At 42.2% G+C, this 14,196-nt stretch overlaps 1 protein-coding gene across 2 annotated transcripts in view; it reads left to right on the top strand.

Moving 5' to 3' along the window:
- The first annotated feature begins 1,057 nt into the window (after positions 1–1,057).
- SMAP2 (small ArfGAP2) overlaps positions 1,058–14,196 on the top strand; it is a 47,787-nt gene continuing 34,648 nt past the window's right edge. The window contains exons 1-2 of one of the 2 annotated variants that reach the window (XM_073791490.1): positions 1,058–1,576; positions 8,175–8,279. Coding sequence is in view for 1 of the 2 variants with exons in the window: in XM_019938044.3 (XP_019793603.1) it covers positions 1,474–1,576 (103 nt within the window). In the remaining variant the exon portion in view is untranslated. The remainder of the gene's footprint in view (positions 1,577–8,174; positions 8,280–14,196) is intronic. The other variant, XM_019938044.3, reaches the window with a different exon arrangement.

Below are 14,196 nucleotides of genomic sequence, written 5' to 3'. Positions count from 1 at the left end.
AGAGATGGAGGAGAGTTTGCCTAGAGATAAGATAACTCTGAGCATCTGGTCTTACCAGCTTCCCTGAACCATTCTTCCCATAACAGCAGTGACCTTTTAAAACCACTAATTGAATCATGTTATTCCCCTTCCCCCCAGGACAGTGCCTGATACTTAGAAGTTTCTCAGTAACAATCTGCTAAGCGAATGAATGAATGGAATGAGTGAACAAAAACATTTGCCAGATGGCAGGTGGGTCCCTAAAGAAAAGGACAGCCATTGAGAAATTCTGTACTTACTACACTCTGTAGTGAGGGTGGCTTTGGACAATGGTGTTTAATAATCATTTTAAAGTAGTTACCTCTTCTTTTACTGTAATTACCCCTCCTCTCCACCCCACCTCCCCAAATAACCTTCAGTAAAGGTCTGCTGCACAAAACTGCACTATTTTGGGAGGACTGAGGAATGAAACAAGAAAGTATCTAGGCACCAGGCAAAACAATGCCCAAAGATGTCAGTAATCACAAGAGGAGACCTAATGAATAGGGGGACCAGGAATTCGGCAGGAGCATGCATTCCAAGTGAGAGGTAACCAGAATCCTCTGAAAAGCTGGGGAGGTTGTGATGTCCTCTTATCCTGGGTTAGGAGGTTGGGCCCTTCTATTTGGCTGTTGAAGGAAAGAATAAGCTGGAGGACTTTGGAGTATTCACAACCACCACGTTACATAAGGATGGTAAATATTTAACTCGTAGAGAGGTTTTGGGATTATATTGGGATAATGCATATAAGGCGCTTAGCACAGCGCCTGGCACATAGTAAGAGCTCAGCTAATGTTAATTGTTGTTTCCCTTCGCTTGCCTCTACTCTCTCCACTCGCTTTCCTCCGGCTCCATTCATTCTTTTCCAAGGACATGCAGGGGCGGGCCCACTTCCCCCTCCGCCCCACCCAAGCTCCGCCCCTCACTTCTGCCCCGATTGGTTCCTGAGAGGCGGAGCGGAGGGAAGAGCCCAGTCCGAAGCGGTGGGGGCGGGGCGCATGCGCGGGCTGGGAGGGGTGGAGGAGGAGAGGAAGAGCTGCCGGAAGTAGGCGGCAGAGGTGGTGGCAGGGCTGGCAGCAGCTGCCAGGGAAACCGAGGCGCGGGACGCACGGCTCACAGACAGGCAGGCCTGGGAGTCGTCTCTGCGCCCGGCACGCAGGAGGCCAGAGCGCCCCCCTTGCCTGGGCTGAGGGTCCCTGCCTGGTCCGGCAGCGTCGTCGGGACCCGGGTCTTTCCCTAAGCCCGCCAGGGGGCGCCGCGCTGAGGGGCTGCAGAGTGGGGGGCGGGCGCGGCTGACCCGAGAAGGGGTGCCGGGCCGGGCGGTGGGAGAGGGCTCTTCCCCGCTCAGGAGGTGCCCCTGGGCGGGGGACCAGGAGTCCTCACCTCTGGACTGAGGCAGGGGTTTCTGGGGGCGAGGAGGGCGCGTCGCCCTCTGCCCCCGCCGGCACCCTGGCCATGACGGGCAAATCGGTGAAGGACGTGGATCGGTACCAGGCGGTCCTAGCCAACCTGCTGCTGGAGGAGGATAACAAGTTTTGTGCGGACTGCCAGTCTAAAGGTAGCGCATCCCTCCTGGCGGGCGAGGGGTCCAGCCTCCGGGCAGCGCGGGGGAGGCGGCCTGTGTGGTGAGGGGGCGGTCTCTGGAGCTTAGGTGGCCCGAATCATCTAAATGGTAACGCGTGCTACCGTTGCTGATGAGGCTGCTAGGTGTTCTGCCGCGCCGGGATTGGTGTGGGGAGAGGTTGGGAGGGCGAGTGTGTGTGGTTGGGGGGTGGGGCGGTGGTGGTGTGGGTGGAAGTGGCGTGGTGTGTGCAGGTGAGAATGTCTGTATTTCAGGGCTCTGAATGAGTTCTGGGCCGACTGTCAGTCCAGAGGCAGCCCAGAGCTCGCAGCCTTCCGCTTGCGAAGCTGGGGGCGAACTGCGGTGGTGCGCGCGAGGGTGGGGGTGGGGGCGGGGAGAAGCGAGATGACGGGGAGGAAAACTGCTTAAATGATTTTTAAAGGTGGTGAGCGTCGCTGCCTGCTATTTGGTTAGTAGTTCCATCTGTCATTTTACAGCCTTGCTGAGATCTGACAGAGCGCTTAGGTGGCTTTCCTCTTTCTGGATGTGTGGAGGGGGAACTGCCTTATGCAGTGACACAGTGCGGACTTCTAGACAGCCTAGCCCTGGCTTGTGGAGTGTGTTGGAGGCCTGATGTGTGTGTGGTGGCAGAAACTAGCAGACTGTGTCTGTAGTGCAGGATTGGTTTAATCAGTGCGGAGGAGGAAGCAAGGGATACATCGAATTTGTTGCTTTCATGGCCATCACCCTTCTAAAGGTGAAATATGACCATTGTAGATTGGCAGAGCCATTTAGTCTTTGTTTTCTGTGCCCTCAAAGATTCATGATTTGATACAATTACAAATCAGTATGCTACGAAAGCTTGGTTATTAGTGAAATATTTGCACTCGAAATTGATAGATTATAAATATTTTGTTTCCTTATTTTCTTTCTGAATTCTTTGGAATATAAATTGGAGAAGTTGGGAAAATTCTTTTCCTTTTTGGTTTGGGTAGAAAGGGATATATTTTGGGAGCTATTGTTAATTTACTTTTGTTCATAATGCAGTGAATTTGCCTGGATTGTTTGCCATATAGCGTGTTGGGCGTATAGTACACAACAAAGGTTCAATTGTATTTATCAGTATCGAGAAAGGAAGTACATGCTTAATTGACGCTTTCACTTAATTACCTTTTATTTTAGAGAAGTAAGGTTTTGTTTTTATTTTTTGTTTTTATTTTTGGCTGCGTTGGGTCTTCGTTGCTGCACGCGGGCTTTTCTCCGGTTGCAGCAAGCTGGGGCTACTCTTCGTTGCGGTGTGCGGGCTTCTCATTGTGGTGGCTTCTCTTGCTGGGAGCACGTTCTCTAGGCACGTGAGCTTCCGTAGTTGTGGCACACGGGCTCAGCAGTTGTGGCTCGCGGGCTCTAGAGCGCAGCCTCAGTAGTTGTGGTGCACAGGCTTAGTTGCTCCATGGCATGTGGGATCTTCCCAGACCAGGGCTCGCACCCGTGTCCCCTGCATTGGCAGGCGGATTCTTAACCACTGCGCCACCAGGGAAGTCCGAGAAGTAACGTTATTTAAGGAGAACAGGAGACAGATACTTTAATTTGGACACCTCGTAGGATATTTTAGTACCTTTACCAATGGATAAATGACATGTGCCATTAGGAAAGCAGGTCCCCAGACTTCTCTCCTGAATTTTTGCATTGGCAATGATTCATTTTAAAAAGTACTTTAGAATCAATTTACATTGAGTAAGTTAATTTCTTATAGTTGACTCTTGTGAGATCTTGTGCTAGATCTATTGGAAGATTCGGTTTAAAATTTAAGAGTATATCTCTTGGTTTTACTCAAATTCCCTTGTGTCCTCAGTTGACAGATCTTAAGTCACAGTGAAGCAACCCACTGGAGTGAGCATGGCTACATTTGGGGAGTCAGATGCCATTCTGATGATTAGTACCACCCCATCCCCTATTTTGCATACCACTCTTATACTTACTCATATTCCTATAAAATATAACACATGGAAGAGAGGTTGATTCATCACTTCTTCCTCCAAATTTTCCGTTGCTCTTTATCAACAGAATTACTGGGGATCAGGTAATAAAACATTAGTCAATTCATTCTTAATGAGAGCTAGTAACTGCTGGTTTGTAAACTTTATTAACTGCTCTTGATAGTAGAATTCTGGTTTCTGAAACAATTTCTTTTCACAAATTAGCTTTACATTTTGGCTTGGTGGCTTCAGTGACTCGGCCATTGTATTAAAAAGGAGATGACAATGTGTCAGTCAGTCATCTTTCAGTTAAGACATTTGTTGTGGCCTCAGTTTATCCAGTTTGTGAATTAGCTAGCCCCTTCCACTCTTTCAACTCCTTTTACTCATTTTCCATCTCCTTTTTCCTGATTTTAGTTGTTGTAATCATCATGTGGACAAATGTCAGACCATGGAAGGAAGAGACACTTGCATCTGTAGATTAAGTTAGCTGTTAAGCTCTGGTAAAAATAAATAATAATAATACACTTAGTGGGAGGAGGAATTTTAAAGCTGTAAGCTAAAATAAGGTTTGTACTTGAGTATTTATCTGTAGGTCTCATGTCCTTTCTTCCTTAGAAAACTGAGAGCTTAATTGTATAGGACCTGGTGAGTGACTGCTTGCTAATCCATTAATAAAAAATCAGATGATGTAGCCCTGAACTGCAGACCTTTGAGCAGGTATTTTTGTAATGTTCCAAAATAACTCTGGCAATAAATCTTTTTTTAGAAAATCTTAAACTGATTTAAGAATGATATTATCTTTAGATATGTAATTTGAACATCAGAATAGAGAATAAACATGTGTTCTCTTTGTATACTACAAGTTTTGTTGGTCCTGGGGTTTTTTAACTCTCTTGAGCATAAGACTCACCAGTTTCCGGTACCTCTAATGCATTGAAATAATTTCTGTGTGGGAACGGAGGCTGCTTTGGTATTGCCTTTAAAAAAAATGCTGTGACTTGCTTTAGGCTGAAAGATGTGGTTTCATCACCCAAAACCCTTAAGTTACTGTGACCTTTAGGGTAAAATTTTGGACTGACTTAAGTTGTGGAAGAACAGAGGACAAACATACTGGAAATTTCAGATATGTTAATGGTTAATTCCATCTAGTTGAGGCCAGGTCCCGTTTTTGGATAGACCCTTGGTGGGGTTATACTGGTCTAAGGTTTAGTCTTTAGCTCTGCAGTTGCGTATTTTATCAGTGTGCCTGGAATAACCCCTAATCAACCTTGTCAAAGACTGGTTTAGGACTTCCCTGGTGGCACAGTGGTTAAGAATTTGCCTTCCAATGCAGGGGACACGGGTTTGAGCCCTGGTCCAGGAAGATCCCACATGCCGCGGAACAACAAAAGACTTGTTTAAACTGGACACTATCTTATTTACGATGAAAGGATCTACCTTTCTGATGACCTGAATACTTATATACACTGTTGGGACACTCCTTTCTCAGTATCAAGGTTAGTGAAAAATTGAGAGCTGTTTAATGAGCAAAGAATTAGAATGGAAGAAGTTTGATGGTCTTGAGGAATACTTACTTCTAACTGTGAAATACCACACGGAATTCTGGAGTCTGACAAAAACTTTGTAATACCTTTTTACTTCTCTGTTCTTCTGCTACATCCCATTTCTGAAATGTTTCACTTTGAATCACCTAACCATTGCCTTTGTCAACTCCCATTATGTATTCTTAAATTTCAATTCACTCTTTGCAAAACCACTTTCATGTGGTTCAAAATTCAAAAAGTTCAAAAGGGAATATGTACAGTGAAAAGTTGTGCTCCTGTCCCTGATCCCTTAGCCATCATTTTCCAGTGCTTCTGCAAGTTACCACTGTTAGTAATTTCTTATGTGACTTTTAAGAGATAGTATATGCATGGACAAAAAAACTACATTTAAATATATTTCTTTTCAGTGTTTTTATGCAAATAGTAGCATGTTACCCACAGTTCATGGCACCTGGCATTTTTCAGTCCACAGTATAACGTGGAGGGCATGGATAGTCCCTCTCCATGCACATTAAAGAGCGTCCCCATTCTTTCAGGGTATTAAGTTGAAAGATATGCGTAAGTGATTTGGAAACGGCTACTCACATTGAAGTCATCTTAGAAAGTGTCCTAGGCCCATCCATAGCACAGGTAGGCTCACCTTTCAGGTGCAAAGAATCAGAGCTGTAGACTTTTGATGTTGGAACATACAGTTAAACTCCATTACTCTGATTATTTTAGCTTTGTGACCTTCAGCACACTACCTTTCTCAGTTTAATTTTCCTCATTTGAAAAATAAAAATGCGTCGTAAACTAAAGTGTTACACAAATGTAGGCATTATTTATTATTACCATTGCTGAACTTGTTTATTTTATCTTGATTTTATTCATTTCACTTTCAGACTTTATTCCCTTAAATACTCTAGTTACTGGAAGCCACAGTTAGAATGACTCACTGAATAACTCACCAAATAAAAAACCACCTAGTTTTTAAGCCAAAACCATTTCCTATAGGACTTTATGGTACCCTTGAGGATGGTCTCTGGATGTTTCCTGACTCTTCAAAGTTGTATGAAAGGTTAGACCAGGGAATCTTTCTGTAGACATTTTTTTTTAATATTAGTCCCAAATTTTAACTCTGGTAAATTAATCTCTAGCTTTGCTTTACTTTTGTTTTCTGTCAATAGCTAAATCATTGCTTGTTAAATATCATTCCTTAGAAATGAACTTTCCTATCAATTTCTAATTATTTTAGCTGTATCTGTGGCACCTCTTAAGAGGTTTTTTTTAATTGCATCAGATCTGGACAACAGAAGGAATTTTCCTTCCATCTCTAGTTGTTAAATACCCTTCTCCAGCCAAAATCAAATAACTTTCCGACTTTTTACAGTTAATGTACCTTAACTCTGACGGTTGTAGTCAGGTTGACACAGTTTTACTGAAAGTAATTTATAAAAGTCCCCATTAGGTTGTCTTTTTTTTTTTCCATTTGAAACATGAATTATTTTATTTATATTACTCTTTAGTTCAACAAATTTTAACAATATTTAAAAATTATCTAAATTCATAAAAGTAGTTCATAAATTTCAACATTTAATTATTATGTACATACTAGGTTGTCTTTTAATATTAACTTGTTAAACCTGTTCCCTGGGAGATACTTTCCTATTCGTTCTCCTTGCCATTATCCAGTGGCAGTGGGATAGATAGAGAGTACAAAATGCCTTATCTTTTAAGAACTCTTTGCAAGCCTGAGAGTACAATCCCACACTATATATATTCATTCAGAAAATAGTTCTTAAGCACCTGCTTTGTGTCAGACACTGTACCAAGACATGTAGATTAAAAGATAGGGCCTTTGGTTTCAAGGATTTTATAGTCTAATGGGCAAGCAGATGTGTAAGCAGATACATGATGCAATGTAGTAATTATCATTGTAGGATTGTGTACAGGGAGAAATGAAAGCATTGAAGAAAGCAAGAAAGTCTGCCTAGGAAGTCATGGCTCAGAGAGTCAAGTAGGCTATGTCTTGAATGATAAGCATGACTTTGTCAGGTGAATTTAGGGCATTCCAGGCAGAGGAAGCAGAATGTGCAGTAGGCAAGATGTGCTGTACCGTGTGTGTGTGTGTGTGTGTGTGTGTATGTGTATGTGTGTGTGTGTGATTCTTTAGTATATTCTCACTACATGTTGGGGATTGGCAAGGGATAAGGTAGGCAGAGACCCATAAGGTTAAAATCCTAGCTCTGTAGTTGACTTGCTGTATGGCATTGAGATTATGAATATGCTTTAGACTCCCTGTTGTGTAAGAAGCCCCTAGTATTGGAAGCCCACCTGCTACTCAAATGGAATTATAAATATTGCAAACATGCAATGTTCTCTAACTGCTGAGTAGTAAGGAATGTCTGAGTATTGTGCCCACTAGATCTCCATGGAAGTGTACCCTCATGAGTACATTAAACTATCTTAGAGAAGTCTAGTGAAATGTCAGCAGTAGATGTCATGCCATTTCTGGAGTTGATGACGTTGAATTTTGAGGCTGAGCGTGCTCTCATACTCAAGCAGTCTAAGAGTGTTGAATATTTGAGTGTGCCCTTGGTTGTTCAGTGCTTAGGATGTGTAAACAGGCAGTTGCAGCCACATCTCTCAGTATACCTTTCAACAAATCTATTGCTTTTAAATAAATCAGAAAATTTCCTTCTTTCTGCATTTTTCATCTGATGTCATTATGGTGTGTAGGTGGCAGCTTTCTTGGGCACAGTTGTCTATATTACTGTTCACCACATGAGTCATTGTCGGTTTCTGTTCTGCCTGAAAATTCCATCTTGGAAATAATGTCATGCAGCTGGAGACCACAACACGTTACTCATTATGAACATTGCAGCTGGCTTTGTATGTTATGTTGAAAGCTACCTGTGCCATAAGGAAGAGATAAAGTGACTTATTAAGTGGACTCAGACTCAATTCCTCCAAGTGATATCCCCTGTGAAAAAGATGCCCAACAAGAATCTGCATAAAACACAAATGTGTTTTACATTCTAAGCATACAGTGCCTAACTTTTGTCATTGTGTCTGCTTAAATCCTTATCACAGTTATACTTCTGTTTGAGCAAGTGGCCAGTTTAAGTAGATACTAACTTTGAAGAAGTTCTGTGTTGGCCCCTGGAGTGTGACAGTTCAGCATACCACATTGAAAAGGTAGGAACCAAGTCTATGTAGAGTAGAACCCCTTAAAGTTAATTCACTTTTACCAAATTCCTCTATTGTTAAAGAAATATTCCTCTGCTAGTTAACTTCTTAAAATTGTAACTTGCTACAGTTAACACATCCACTAGAATGTAAGCTCCATGAGGGCAGGGGTTTTGTGCCTGTTTTGTTCACTATAGTATTCCTGGCACCTAGAACAATGGTTGGCACAGGTCAGGCTCTCAGTAAGTATTTGTTTGAACAGTATAAATCCTTTGTTTCTTATTAGAAGAAATCCTTTATATGTTATCTGAATGTTTGTGTAATTCTTAGGAAAGCTAAGTTTTAAAATATATTTTAAAGGTAGGGACCCTTCAGAGAGAAACAGAAAGCACTGTAGGTAGTACAAGCAGAGGGAATTTAATATGGAATAGTTTCCATAGGTGATACAAGAGCCAAGAAGGTCAATGGGGTGGTGAGACAACCCAGAGATTGGCAACACCTGGGAGCTCCTAGGCCCCTAAGGAAATTAGAAGGTGCTGGTGTCACCAAAGGCTAGAAGCCTGAGCCATCTGCTGTGAGCTAGAAGCCTGGAAAGAAGAGCTGTCTGGTGGCAGCTGGAACTCGGACCAAGTAAGATAGAGAGCATTACCCTGGCTTCCCTCCTTCTCCTGCCTTTCCTCATCAGTGCCTCCCATTGGTGGAACTTACTCATAAATCAGTTGGCAAGGGAGCCTGGGGGATGTAGTTCCCTGTGATAGTATAGAGCAAGGGGAGGATCCAAGCTGAGACAGGCAAAGGCACAAAGGCACTTAAATCTCCAAGATGTAATTCTTTCTCCTTGTAAGTAAACAGTTATTTTGGACAAGCAATAAGAAGGATTTTCAGGCAGATAACCTCTTGTGCTTCAAAAGGATCTAGGATCTTAACTGTTGCCAGAACAGTAATTAGTCCTGGGAAGTAATGTAACTTTGTATAGTCACGTAACAAGTAATGTAAGTTTTATATAGGCATTGCCTATATAATTAGGATGTGCGGATTCTGTGGGATCTGTATTTGACTTTTGGTCTCCACCAGGACAATTTATCGTTTGGTTACTCAGAAAATAAGTTCCCACCCTGTTAATTCTGGGAAGGCTTAAGCATGATGTGTATGCACTGAGCTTGTCCCATCTACAACTAAAAGCTTTGAGTAACAAAGTAACACTTAAGATGTACAAAGAGAGTTTTGAGGATTGCAGCCTTAAAACGTGGTACAGATTAGACTTTCCTTGATAGTTAAGGAAGTTTTCCTTGTGCCACGTATTTTTTTAAATAGTTTGATCGGTTTGCCTGTGCCACCCGCCTCCTGATTCAGTCCAGTTACCACTGGGTGAGAGAGGTAAGATCACTGGACATACTATCTTCTATACTGAACCTGAAAAATAAAAAATATTTTGTCTTATTTGGAAGGTTGCTGCTGCTCCATTTAAAGACAAAGCTTCTCAAGTTATGGCTACTAGTTTTCTCCTTGATTATAAAGTGTTTAATGAGTTACGTGATACAAGTTTAGCACTTTCTAGAAGTGCTTTTTTTGTCAATCAGGTCACCTGCCTTTGGGCGCCTGCCACGTTAATGGAATTGGTGGAACTAGGCCAACAAGGGTTTTCAGTGGAGTGTGAGTATGTTTGCTTTTAGGCTGTTATTTTCCACAGAAGCTATGGATAAGGAACCTTCATTGAGTAAAGTTACCAACGGTAAAAAAAAAAAAAAAAAAAAAAAAATTGCATAGGTTTCATTGTTTTTCTGTTTTCTCCAAAAATTAATTTCCTCTTAGCAGGTACTACTATAATTCACAGATGTGATTGAAATGTAATTTGGTATTGTAAAAAGCGTATCAGCCTGCTTCCCAGTGTACCAGTTGTTCCCATGCAGTCCATTTTACCTTAAGAGGTACAGCTATGCGTTTTTGAAGCCTCATGTTTAATAACTACAATATTTCACTACTGTATTTGACTCTTCCATTTTCCAAACTTTCTCCTTCCCTACCCCACTCTTCTGGATCCTATATTTCCCCACAGGCTTTGTGGATGCTGGTCCATTGATGGCTGAACTGCAGGTCCCTTCCCAGTGAAAAACCCCAGAGATGAGCCAAATCTGCCTTCATCTGTGGCCATCCATCAGTGTAAGGTTGCCCTGGAGGTTGTCTTCAGTTTGTCCACCACTCGCCTTGACCCCCATGCTCCCTCCTGTGTGGCTGAAACGCCCTGGAATCCCACCTTTGTAACATATTGCTGGGATTTTATTATTGCTGCTCGTTTTCATTTTCAAGTAATGTTAAGTAGTTTTCTGACCATTTTTGTTGACCGTAGCCCTCTTTTCCCCATTTGTATATTTCCTATGGATATTCTGGTTTGATTTTTACATACCTGTAGGATATGGTTTATTTAGAAAGTACTGGACTTCATAAGCCCACTTGGAAAATGCTCTGTTGATCCTTATTTAATTTCAAGTCAAAACTTTCAAAAAGAAATGTCTTAATCGGAAACAATGAGAACTGGATCCCTCAGGCTTCATGTCATTTCTCCACACCCAAAAAACAAATGTGTAACTTTCTCATTTTGTCATGTGTTGAAAATAGTAGAGCAAATACAGGAGGAAGAGAGACCTACTGTCAGCTGTAGCTGATAAGCCTGTCCCAGCACAGAGATGTGAGAAAATAGAGCACCTTTTCTTTTCCTCTATTGCAAATAGCCATACTGTCTTTCAAAGCAGTTGCTAGTGATGGGAAGACCATAAATCCCCATGCCTCTGTCTCAGAGCTTATACCTTTAGATGTGAGTTTACATGTTAATCCTACAATGTTACTTCCTGAAGTGCACACGAAGTAAATTTTAACTTCTTCCTCTTTTCTTGTCTTAGTGGAAGTCCCCTCTGTGTGTGTGTGTATTTAGAAATGAGATCTCTAGTGTTTCAAGCCTTGAGTTAAAAACTTTGTCTTAATATTGTTTAGACGGTTTTTGTTCTAATGCCTTTGAAAAATAATTTCGTACAGAATTTTCCATGTGAACTGGTAATATCATATGCTGGTGAGGGAAGAGGCATTGGTGTCTTTTCTTGTTGATACTTTACCACTTGGGTTATAACTGACCCAAGCCCTCTGATGAGAAATAGGAAGGAAATTCCCTGTTCTTATCATGATGCTTGTGTTCAAAATAGCTGGCAACAACGGACCTAATGGAAACCAATTTGTGTGACGGCTGATTTGAAAAAGAAAGAAAGAAAAGATTCAGGCTCTTCTGCTGTGCTGAAAGCATTTGTATTGAAATAATAGCTGTAAGGACTGGGGACTTTGTCTCTCTGAAGGTAGATGTGAAGGGTTGGGTTGGAGAAACTGTTTCAGACTGAGGAGAATTTTGAGCAAAGGTCTTTCGTAGAGTGTGAGTGCTATTATTAACGTTACTAGCTTTTATGTGAGAGAAAGGAAGCATCATTAAATACAACATTGGAATCAGGAAGATTCCAAATCACCTCCTCTGAGCATTCTGACTTGGTTTTGAGCCTAGTCTGTGAATAGGCACCAGGCACAAGTGACTCAAATCAAGGGCAGAGTAGAAATAAGGCTCAGTTTCATTAGACTTCTTATGCATATAAGGGGAAAAAAGGGACTTCCTTGGCGGTTCAGTGGTTAAGACTCCTCGCTTCCACTGCAGGGGGTGGGGGTTTGATCCCCAGTCGTGGAACTAAGATCCCACATGCTGGATGACCAAAAAGAAAAAAGAAAAAAAAAAAATTTGTTACCATAGGAACAGACTCCCAGACCAGTTGTGCTTATTAGCTAAACATCATTAAATGCTTTTCTTTAAAGAACAAAAACTTTATTTTTTCTCATTATGAAAGTTATTCATATTTGTGATGAAAATCATTGGAAAGTATGAAAAAGTATGATGCAGAAGGTATTTCATATAATCCTTATCACCCATTTTTTATTTCAGCTTATACTATTAGAATTTTGTATCATTATTGTTTTGCTTAACATTTATCATAAGCATTTTTCATGACATTAAAAACATTTAAATGCCTTTATTGTATTCCATTGTTTGAATATATCATTACTTAACTCTTGCCCAATTGTTGGACCCTTGGGTCTTAATTTTTCAGTGTTATAAGATAATGAGACATTGTGAATTTTTGTGCTGCTGTGAGACTAATGGGTTATTTATGTGTTCAGAGTTGAGTAGTTATGTGGGCCCTCTAATTTTAAGGAGTTGTCAGGGAGTCCTCTGGGTTGAGCCCATGTAGGGATGGCCTTGCCGTGGGGGCAGTTCATTTTGAACTGCCTCATGGCAGTGGACATTTGAGACAAGGAGCACAGAGAGCTGGGGAGAATCCAGGCTTGACCGTAAGGAACAGATTTATGGGACATGATCACAGCAAGATGGGCCAAGATATATTCTTATATCTCACGTGCAATTTCCACGTTATATACTTGGTATGTGGAAATACTGTTGGGCCGTTGATCAGCATCTTATGTTGTTCATACAGGCCTCCTTCACTTAAACTCAGTCCACTGAGAAGGAGGATTAGAAGCCCCACATTGGTGGAAAGGGGAATAACAGCTACTGTGTTTTGTTTTTGTTTTACAAAGCTTTCCTTAGACTGTGAATTCCATGAGGAGAGGGACTGAGTCCCGTGTTTTCCTGTTAGCTAAAGCACAGCATCGGGTACATAGCGTCTGTGTCTCCGTTGTGAACACTATTCTAGTTATGCGTGTTCAGATCATAATCTTGTTTAGTTTTTTGAAAGTCACCCTCATACTCTTAACTCAGAGATTTGAAGCTCTGTGACGTTGCAGGAAGCCGAGCAGGTGAATCTCAAGGTTGCTCTGTGGCAGTTGCTTCTGTGCACCATCTCTTTTGTGTGCTCTGGCATCTGTACCACCTTGAAAGCTGGAGCCAGTCACAGAGCTGGTATTCTGCCCTTTCCGTAGGAGGTCTCAGTGAGACACACCATTTTAGGGGAAATGGAGCAGGGAGTGTAAAACGGGAGGCTGAAATAGCAGTCCTTTAGCCTTTTTGTGGGCTGGGAGTAAATATTTAGACACTGTCCTCAGCTGCCATAGAGATTAATCATAACCTTGCAACACTTTTAGAAGCTCCCCTTGTTCCTGCTGGAACAGGTTTGTCTAATTTGAAGAACCTTACTTTGGCTCTTTCGAAGCCGCGATTTTTTTCCCCAAGAGACCTGCTCTGAGTTCCTCTGCGTAATGTCCCCTTTGCAGGAACTTTCTATCCACACGGCTGGCATCTTTGCGCCACCCACTTGCACCATACCTTCCGACCCGTACCTCATTATACCCAATTCTGAAACACCTGGCTTTTGAAACATGGTGAATATCTTCTTTTGAAAGGGCAAATCTCCACTTTTTGCTCTGCTCCCTTAAGCCAGGGCTGTTTTGATGACTAACATTCTGCGTGTCCCTGGACTAACCATCTGTATTTTGGTCCCAGAATTCATTTCTATTCTGCTGTTTCTGTAGCGATGAAAGTTCTCTAGCTTTTGGATACGGTTGTGATTCAGTTAAACTCTCGCTGGTTTGCCATCTGTTTGCCATTGGTTGGGGCTCCTCTGATGTGCTGGGAAAGCTGCACACCGTCGTGGAAGGAAGAAGTTCACATGTCTGTGGTCTTGTACAAGAGTTCATTTGCTGACTCGGAAGGTTTTGTGTAAAGCCTCTCTCTGCCTGTGTGCAAAGCACGAGCTCCCCTTCAAACAAGTGAAAAATGAGTTCTGCCTGGCTTCTTGTTCTTCGCTCTCCTCCACTTCTGGGCTTCCTCTGAGGAAGAGGAACGTGGCTGCGAAGGGGTGTGGATGAGCCTTCACACACAAGCTCAGGCCTTGGGCTTTCCAGCAGCAGCGAATGTGTGTGTGAGAAGAGAAAAGAACCCCTG

Source organism: Tursiops truncatus, chromosome 1, assembly GCF_011762595.2.
Source record: "Tursiops truncatus isolate mTurTru1 chromosome 1, mTurTru1.mat.Y, whole genome shotgun sequence".
Taxonomy (NCBI): domain Eukaryota; kingdom Metazoa; phylum Chordata; class Mammalia; order Artiodactyla; family Delphinidae; genus Tursiops; species Tursiops truncatus.
This window is presented reverse-complemented; position numbering and strand designations above follow the sequence as displayed.